The 10,240-nt window shown below is 35.5% G+C and overlaps 1 protein-coding gene across 8 annotated transcripts in view; it reads left to right on the forward strand.

Annotated features, from left to right (window-relative positions):
• Positions 1 to 7,468, forward strand: part of GABRB2 (gamma-aminobutyric acid type A receptor subunit beta2) — a 172,187-nt gene extending 164,719 nt beyond the window's left edge. For all 8 annotated transcript variants that reach the window (XM_040573388.1, XM_040573390.1, XM_040573389.1 and 5 more), the window contains one exon: positions 1,055 to 7,468. In XM_040573388.1, the coding sequence (XP_040429322.1) occupies positions 1,055 to 1,402 (348 nt within the window). In that variant the 3' untranslated portion in view covers positions 1,403 to 7,468. The remainder of the gene's footprint in view (positions 1 to 1,054) is intronic.
• Positions 7,469 to 10,240: the final 2,772 nt, after the last annotated feature.

Raw genomic sequence — 10,240 nt, forward strand, 5'->3', positions numbered from 1 at the left:
GCACTGCCATCACTCAAGTAGTGTAGTTATTTAGCTGCTCACTAGCTATTATTGCGTTTGAAAGTATTTTTATTGAATTATCCTCTGTAATCTCACAATTCAAAATATATGCTTGGAGGAGAGGCTGAGGAGAATTAGAACTCCTTAAATGACCTTATGTTAGTTTTCTATATATTAATTATTTTGAAGTTCTCCTACTATATTTCAGATCTATTTCAGATCGACCAAGAGTGGAATTGGTTCACATTTGAAATCCTCTTAACTTTCTAAGATTTTATATTCAAAATTTCTCTGAACTGTCTTAAGAATATATATAGTAGTCAAAACTGTCCATTGAAACAAGTGTTCAAAGTACATTTGATGTGATTACACTCTGAACTACATGTATAAGTTTTTACTTGCTCTAAATTGCAGCCATCTGCTATTCCAGTGTTCAGGTCTCCACAATATGCACACTGTAGTTACATAACACATTAGCACTGGGGTGTGGAGATTCCACGTAGGCATGGTTATACTGTGTCAGAATCTTTCCCCAAGTAAACAGCAGTCCTGTCTGGAAATGGGGAGTGAAAAGGTGCATCTTCCTGTGCAATGCTCCAGGCCTCTTTTTATAGAGGCAGAGACACCTTGTGAATACCTGAAGTTCTTGTCAAAGCAGAAGCTTTCATTTGAAAGAAACAAAACAAACGAACAAAAAGCAAAGGCTTTTCCACCTGCTTTCACTCCATAAACCCTACAAAGTAGAATAATAGCCCCAGATATCCTACCCAATGGCAGAATCCCACTTTCAGGAGCTGAGCATATACACCATATGCAGGTATTGCTTCTGCTGACTAAATATGGGGTCTAGAGAGATACCATTTATTCCATTATATGATATCAGCCATATTGCTCCCTGAGTTCTCAGAAAAATGGCAAAAAATACAGTCACAGCTATGCTTAAAGTCTTTCAGACAGGCTGGCATCCAAAGAATGAGTAGTCAGCATGGCTTCAATTTGCAACTGAATGGGCTTCTTTTCTTACCTTCTAAATCTGCCTTCTTATTTCTTACAGATGGATCCACATGAAAATATTTTGTTGAGCACGCTTGAAATTAAAAATGAGATGGCTGCCTCTGAGGCTGTGATGGGGCTTGGGGACCCTAGGAGCACGATGCTGGCCTATGACACTTCAAGCATCCAGTACCGGAAAGCTGGCTTACCCAGACACAGCTTCGGTCGCAATGCCCTGGAGCGGCACGTGGCACAGAAGAAAAGTAGGCTACGGAGACGTGCATCTCAACTGAAAATTACCATCCCTGACTTGACTGATGTAAATGCCATAGATAGATGGTCACGCATATTCTTCCCTGTTGTTTTTTCCTTCTTCAATATTGTCTATTGGCTTTACTATGTGAACTAAGAAACAAAGCCACACAGGAAGCAAGAACTGGATTTCTCTTCAAATCAGTTGTACAGCCAAAAGTGGGACTTAGAAAAATTCTATTCAGGACAAAAAGTTATTTTAAAACACCTTAGTTGCTGGCCCACTCTCTGGTGTGCTTTTATAACATTTTGGTTGTTCCTGCTAAATCATAAATATGTAAATTTGCAGTATGGACACATCCCCTTATCAAACTACAAGCGCATTCAAATGCAAATGCAAATTAGATTCTGACAATCATCTCTGTCTCGCTGTCCCCCACAATCTTCTTTTAGTGCTCATGTAAGTTTAGTGACACAAATTACAGGTGTAACAAGTTTTAGTTTCAACAGCAGTATATACCATTCCCTGTGAAACTGTGTACACAAGACATGCATCTACACTTAAGAGAGTGTACTGTTATCATGCTTATGAAACACACAGTTTACCTTTTAAAGGTGTAAACTTGAAAACAAGTAGTGCCTATCATCTTTCCAAGATGATGATGGTCAGAGGTTTCCCAACCATATTCAGGTATTTCCTGATTATTGAAAGAGCTAGACCTTTGACTGATAATATTAGGGTTGGGTGTTTGCACAGATGCTGAAGCATAAAGCACTAGTTTTGTTTGGGTTTTAAAGAGATAGCATATGCTTGCAGTCTCAATGACTGTGGTTGTGATCTGTAGAGGAATGTAGCAGTGGTATAAAAATGAATCAAGTGATCATGTCCTGAATGGGTAGACGTGCTGTTGTTTTGTGTTGGGGAAGGGGAATCATTTTTCCAATGTGCCAAAAGTTGGTTGGCCAGATAATAATTTTCTAGGTAGCTGAAGGAAACCAATGGTGCCCTGGCATTCTACTGAAAGGTAGAGAACAATTAAAAATCAAGCACCAACAAAAGACAAGGCTATATATATGTAAGAGTGTGTGTGTGTATATATGTCTGCATGCATTCATATACCTACTTGTCTGTGTATACAGACATAAATACACACACACACTGCAAATTAATGTTGTCAGTCACAGTACATACCTTAGTCTGAAATATTCATATGGGTTTGTGTGATTTCTTAAAAGTTTGCAGTCTCTTTAGTGTTATGCTTGTCACTGTCATTATGCTTAACACGTAACATTCAGTTTGATTAAAGGTATCATACCTCTTTCAACAGTAAATATCTGAGCGTATGTACTTCAGTACAAAGATACTGACAGGGTATTTTCTCAGTCTGGAGTAGGTAATACCATTTCACTTTTTGTTTTGTTTTGCTTAATGTACTATTTTAAAGGGAAAGATTTGGTAGCTATCGCTTTAATAGTTTACTTACTCATAGAGTGGTTTGGGTTGGAAGGGACCTTAAAGATCACCCAGTTACAACCCCCTGCCGTGGGCAGGGACATCTCCCAAAAGCCCAGGCTGCCCAAAGCCCCAGCCAGCCTGGCCTTGAGCACTGCCAGGGATGGGGCATCCACAGCGTCTCTGGGCAGCCTGTGGTAGTGCCTCACCACCCTTTTGCAAGTCTCCTGCTTTAGGGTGTTTTCCATTGGACAAACTAGCAAAATTCAGCTTTTGCTGTAGGAAACTTGTTTAATATATTTTTTTTACAGAGCTTTAATTTTATAGGCAAAATGGAATAGACAAAAATAGAATTTTATAGGTTAAAGTGGAGTTTGCCATTTAGTCCGTTGTGGAAACATTTTCTGTAATGAAAAAATTAAACATTTCCAAGAACGGTATAAAAAGTATAAATTCCTGATGGCTTTTAAAAAATCAGATCCCCAGTCTTGTTTAACAGAAAATATTTAATGAAGCAAAAGCCACATGCTATTGTATCTATGCTACCTCTCCTTTGCATACGTATTTCTGAAATAAATTCCAGTTCCAGTACCTTCCAAATAGCAAAGGAAATTTTTTCAGGCAGATACTATTTCCCTGTTTAACTTTGGCAATGCTTTAAAGTAGTTCATAGGAACACTTTTCATAAAATATTTTATTTTTTTTTGTTCTTGCTTTAAGAAAGTAATTTTCTTGCAAATTAGTGTGTTTGGTCCCCCCCGCCCCCCATTAACGGTCAATGACAGTGATGGGAACAAAACAGTTCTGTGAAATAATAGGTGATTTTCTGACTTTGTTTTGAGCATGTGGCTTGCTTATTTCTTTTTCCAATGGGGAGAGAATAGTTTTAAGCCTGAAAAGGGATTTGCTGGGCATAGACACCATCTATTGTTCTTAATTGAGTTGTTTTGTATGTTCACATACTACTTTCAGGTTTGGACTCCACAATGTGTAGGAGTCAAGCTTTCATCATATGATAAACTTTCCAAGTCAAAAAATGTTGCTTTTTAATTCATATACTTACTTTCTGACTGCATTTCATGCACAATGCACTAAGCTGTGTAGACGCATGTGGAATTTCAAGTGTTAGGAGTGAATCGTTGGATTTTTTTTCCCAATTCAAAGAAAACATCAAAAGTGCCACATTACAGTTCAGAATTTCTCTTCAAAGTCTGTTCTTTAATAATGATACCCATTATCATAAATAAAAGCCGTCTTATAGTATTCTTCTGTAGACGTTTTTCTTTCATTTCTTAAATTGCTACCAACTCTGTATTTTTTCATTTGTTATTTATTTATTTATTTCACAGAAGCATAGAGTGAATACAGGGAGCTGGCAGACTGCTTGCGGTTGATACACCTCAAATATGAAACCTTACAGAGAATATGTTGACTCTCTACATTGATTTACTGAATGAACTAATTATGAAAGCCGCAGAGACTGAATCCTAGAACTGCACATTAATTTATCTGAAGTTATAGTATAAGCCATAATACTCTCTGATGTCACTATTCAGAGTGTGAAAGAAAATGTTTGGTTTCTGCTCAGGTACCACTAGGACAGATGTATTACCTGGGAGGAAGGAGCTCTTTTGCTTTTACTATGTCCTTCTGGCTATTAATGTGATATATAAAATCAGTGAAAGGGAAGGCTTCTTCCAGAAAAGGAGTTGTTATCGTTTTGTACTAAGGCTGAACACTGTGATACAAAAAGATGCGGGTAAGAAAGACTGGTGAGGCACTGTCAAGGGAAAGGTAGAACTCAAGGTGAGCACTCACTCCTCTTCTGAGATACTTGAGTGAAAGTGAGAAATTATGTCAACGTACTTTGAGGTATGGGTTTTAATGGGTGTGCTACCCTCCAGGTAAACCAGAAGAAATTTGCTTTTGCTTTAGAACTGGCAGAAAATCAACATTCTAGATCTTACTAATCCTGTTGATTGTTGTTAGTTTCAATAAGCAAAATATAAAAGTTAATAATTTAGATGAACCTTGTAATGTAATTATAGTTGCACATTTTATTGTTCTACTATACATGATAGCCAGCAATTAAGGTGTTTTTCATCTTTGTGAAATTCATGGGCAAATTATGACTATAACATGGCACAGTTTTAATGAAATCTTTGAGATCAATCTGTAAATATCTACTGTATATGACTGCTAGTAAGTATGATAAACATTTTCAGAACTGAAAATCCATGCAACATATTTCTGTGTTTGCATAAGGAATGTTATGTTTCTATCCTATTGCAGTTTAATGACTGGGAAGAAAGACTCAAGCAATGACATTGTGAACATTTATTTTCTCATTCCCAGGGGAGAACGGATAACAGTATGTCACAGAGTTCTTCAGAGAGTTTTTACATTCTAATACAAAGGACATAAAATCTGTAAGGTACAAAAGCACAATGCATAGAGAAAATGAGAGGTTGTCTCACACCTGGGGAGTAAATCCTACTTATTTCAGACAAAATATGCATTAAAATTAAAGTTCAAATACTTTTCATTATAATTATTAGTCAGTTACAATTCTATAATTAACACAGTACTGAACATAAGAGAACAAATGTTAAACATTATCCAACTATATGTGCATATGGACATATGTCTAAATGTCTGTATGGACATATGTGTGTATATACACAAACGAGTGTATATATATGCACACACATTCATATGTTGGCGTGTTAAAGGAATAAGCTAATAATAGTTTTGTTTCTACCATCAATCAGTGTATGAATATATTTTTGAAAAAAAAAAAGATTCATGTATTAAAAAAAACAACTTACTATACAGGGTAAATGGGCATTTCTATATCAGCAGATCAATGCATATAATTTGTATGGAGCATTGCACCATTTGACATGATGATAGTACTATACCTCCTAGCATCTGAAATTAGACTAGTCCTCACATTGCTTGCCTATTTCTTCTCTCTCTTTTTATAACAACATTGTCCACTAGTAAGTTTTCAAAAACAGTCCTAAGGGAATCAAGAAAAAATGGCAAAAATATTAACTATTTCTAGAAAATAATCTAGAGTGGGATGGCCAGGGTACAATACTATATCAGTAGAGATCATAACATTTTGCTATGTGTACATAAAACATAAAATGTGAGCAACCATAACTTAAGCTGAGCGTGTGTAAATATTATCAGATTTCTTAAACATTTTTAACTTCTAATTTGTACTTTATGGTAAGGCAAAAAGCTAATTCTATTTATGGTTTAGATTAATGTGTCCTAAAATTATGTAAATAATTAAATAAGCTGTAAATGAGCAGTCAATAGATACAGTAATTGTTTAGTGACTTTTTTTTTTTTTACTAAGTACAATAATTGCAGTGCTCTAGCAGAGTAATTTAAACACCCTTTTGCATAAACAGATTTGGATTCCAGATATAAAAACGTATTGAAAGTACTGTTGTGTAAAATAGCCATTGCGACTCTATTACTGCTAGCAAGATCTTTTTTTTTTTTTTTATGGTTAAAATGTTCAAGCAGCAGAAGACGGTAGTTGGGCACTCAGTACTCAGATAGCATAAACGAATAGGGCCTGATTTTCACATACAATAAGGTACCTTTATGTTGCTGCTGTAAGGGGCGATATGAAGGAATCCAGAGTAGGTGAGAATTCAGCTGTTAGTGATTTTGTTACAGAAAGCCTGCATACTGCGTCTGTTTCTGAAATCTGTATCTCTTATGGTATCTAATAGTAGACTTACAGTTTTTCTTTAGAGAAGAAAAAGTTTGACTGCCATTAGATAGCATAGTCCCCCAAAGCCAAAGAATCTTAACTCCAGAAATTGTTTAAAAGGGAAATCTAATAAGTCACTGCTTAACACCAAAGGTAAAACTTAATAAAATGCACTAGGAACTTTGCCTAAATTTTTAAGAAGCAAATGGAATGTTGATCAGAAATACTGCCCTATTTTACTTTGTAAAAATAGTAATAATTTAAATATCCATTAATATTAAATTGAAATAGTTCATCTGCACAAGAATATGCAACAGAAACATTTCATAAGTATAAAATCATTTTCTTTGTAAGTGCTTTGACAAAAATAAAAAAACTTAAATGATGAAAAATCTCACATATACTTTCATACTAAGGGTTGTCTTTTTTTAATGTTTTTTCAGACATAAGGTCATCTATTCCAATTTGATAATGTTTTGTATGTTTTCACTGTTAGTGTCATTTGACAGATATTCACCAGGCTGTATTGTTCATGGTCTGTCCTGTTACTTTCAGTTGAAGACAAAAAGAACATTTGAAACATGATTAATTCTAACAAGCTGACTATGATTTGACTTCTATCACATTTTTATTTGCATGGGTGTTTAAATGGTTCTGTTAGTACTGTCTTTGCACAGTTCTGATTTATCTTTTTTAGTTAGTACGATTTAATTCATAATGTAGTAATCATCAGCCTTACTAATGACCTTGTAGCCTTTCTTATATGCACATAATGCACATTTTTCAATGGCTAGAAAATGCAAAATACTAGTGGATATCATCGCATCAGATCTTCATGTCTTTCTCAAAAGGACTGCTAACCTCTGGGATATATGAGGTAGTAAAATGATGATTGTAAATGAGTAGCACATAAGAGATATTTTCTTGAATTTAAAATTATTGCAGCCAGTTTCAGCATGTAAATATATAATAATGTTGGCTAGTGTGTAATTCTTGAACTAAAAAAATATAAATAAAGAAAACCTAAAAGATGTATATGTAGTTGTGTCATGTCGGGCAGGTTCTTTTCTCAAAGCTGCAGAAGATTTAACGGTCACAGCTCTCATCTGAAGTGAATGCCTAAGAATTTGGGGGTCAAAAAAGGCCTCAAGGAAGCTGGGCATTGAGGCATCTGAAGTGTAGGTTTAATGTGTGAAGGGGAACCCATAACTTGGTGTTGATTTGCCTATGCAGCCATTGGGGAGTTCGTCATCTCAGGAACATCAGCAATGTACAGTGAGATGCTTAGTGCTAGTCAATCAGAAAACGCTGAGGGAAGGGGAACAGCTGAAAATCTCTCCTCAGAAGTTTGGTAAGTCCTTCTCAGAGTCAACTCTTCTGATTAGTTGCTGGTGCCCTAGTTACAGAAATATGGCAGTGGCTGTTTGTGGTGGGATAGTATTTCCTTTTAGAGAAAAAAGTCTAAACAGTCTTACATCATTTTATGTGGTGTTCCCATATGGAAAACCCAAGCTCTGTTCCTTCCTCTTTCTACTTAACATCTAACAGGAGACAGCCTGGATAACCAAATTATTGACTCTTTAAGGATAGTGGAATTAGCTCTTTTTCCAGTTGGAGTTGTTCTATTGCATAAGAGATGATTCAAGATTAACAAACCAGGAAGAGAGCTCTGTCAAACTGCTGAGGGAACAGTTCATGTCTATTAGTTTTTCTTGTGTTATGCCAGCCCAGCCTGAAGCTCAAACAAAAGGGAGTTCATAGCTGTGTTTCCAAACCCTAAGTATTGCTACATGGGGGAGATGGCAGGGTATTTATAGGAAGCCTTAGGCGTACATACCCACAGGTCCTGCCACAACTTGATTCTTTGGTTGGCTCAACCAGGGGGAGCAGATGGAGCACCAGAAAAGAGAACAAATGGCCAAAAGGCAAAAGGCTGCCAAAGGCTAAAACTGCCAAATCCTCTTTCTTGTCTGGAAACACAGACAGCAGCGGGTAATTCCTTTTGAAGTAATCCACCTGGCTACCCTCTGTTCCCAGCCCAACAGTCTTGGTTTTATGACTGATCTGTATCACTCTGCTGTGGATAAAGAGTACCTTTACTGAAGAAAAGGAGTGGAGATTGAAGATGGGAAGATCCGGAGTCTGGCACCTGGTACTGAGGTGAGGAGCTGCTCATGACAGGATGCTGGGTATGCATCAGGAGACATACAACAAGAGAAGTAAAATATTCCAGACTGTTAAGGAAAACTTGAGCATGATTTCAGCTCTTCACTCTTTGTAATATATCACATCTTCCTCTGAGCTTCTGAATTGTAGATCCAAGTTCTGAGAAAAGACTAAAATGTTAGCGCATTTGCTTTGTTACAAGTATGTGATGGACAGTTACCCCTTATTTTCAGAGATTATTACAAGCTAGAAATAAATGTATTACAGTTTTAAGACTGATTCATGATTTTGGGGTCTAAGAATATTTTTACTTGAGTATCAAATATCTCAAATATTTTTAGTGAGTATCATTTCCAAATCCAAATAGAGCAATTATATATCTACGCTTTTACCTGTTGTATCTATAAATACATTTAATGTTATCACATCCTAGTAAGTGTTATATCAAACTCCCTGGCACAAAAATAGAATATCTGCAGATATAGAATATCAAAAATAGAATATCTGCTGCAGAATATCTGAATAAATTTATTATTATATATATTTTTTTTCTATTCTGAGTTTTAACACTTATTTCACGACTTGGGTAACATGGCCTTTCCTTCATTCAATTTACTTGACTGCAATTTAGAAATATTAATACCAACTTCTTATTGGTAAATTGTACTACTGACTATTTGTTGATAATCTAAGAGTAACAAAATGTTTTATCGGAAATTATCTAAGAAATCACAGTTCTCAAATTATAAAAGGGAAATCATTATTTAAAGGAACAAACTTATGCATCAGCCAAATATTGAACAGCTGTGGAAGAATCAAATAGTGGGAACTTGCTTCTAACACATTGTAACTGTTGCATGTTAAATAAATCTAACATTAATAACTAAAAAGCAAGTAAATTCACTAATGCAAATTCTTTGGTTATCAAAATTAATAACCAGCATGACATTATTAATTTGTAATGCTTATTATACTTGAAGGATATTTGGAGTGACTGATTTATTATGATGTTCATGAGTCTAAGTATTCAATAAAGTAAAAAGGGATGGTTACCTACAGAAATGGGGTTGCATATTCAGGTGATGTAAATTACTCATGCAAATAGAGATACACTTCACTGGACTAAGACTCTGGCCAAGACAAGGTGTTTTTTTTGTTGTTGTTGTGATTGTATTGATTTGTTTCATTTTTAATTTTAGGGCAAAGATTTTGAAAATATGTTATTCTTGGAAAAAGGGTATTTCTTCTATATTTCTGATGGGTTGTCGGAGCTGATTCACTGCGTTCATTTTGGCACTTTAATGGCTAACAGCATGCTTCCAGCTGTGACCATTTTTTAAATTTTCCCATTTTTAGAAAGAATATAGCTAAGGAAACAAAATCTTCCTGTAATTCTGGGTTTTGGATCGACTCAGGTTCCCTTACAAATGCTTTAAAACCTAAATCATGTAAACTGTGCACATTTTTAGTTCTGGTGCTAATTATTGTTCAAATAGTACTTGAGTAGAGATACGTATATATATATTGATGTGCATAGTCACACATACTTACATTTCTAAGTTTGGTTAATATGTCTAAAAACTGATGTTTCCTAAGCTCACATAAGAATGGTATGAGGCCTTTGAGATCTCCTTGTTAGA

This window comes from Cygnus olor, chromosome 14 (genome assembly GCF_009769625.2).
Source record: "Cygnus olor isolate bCygOlo1 chromosome 14, bCygOlo1.pri.v2, whole genome shotgun sequence".
Taxonomy (NCBI): domain Eukaryota; kingdom Metazoa; phylum Chordata; class Aves; order Anseriformes; family Anatidae; genus Cygnus; species Cygnus olor.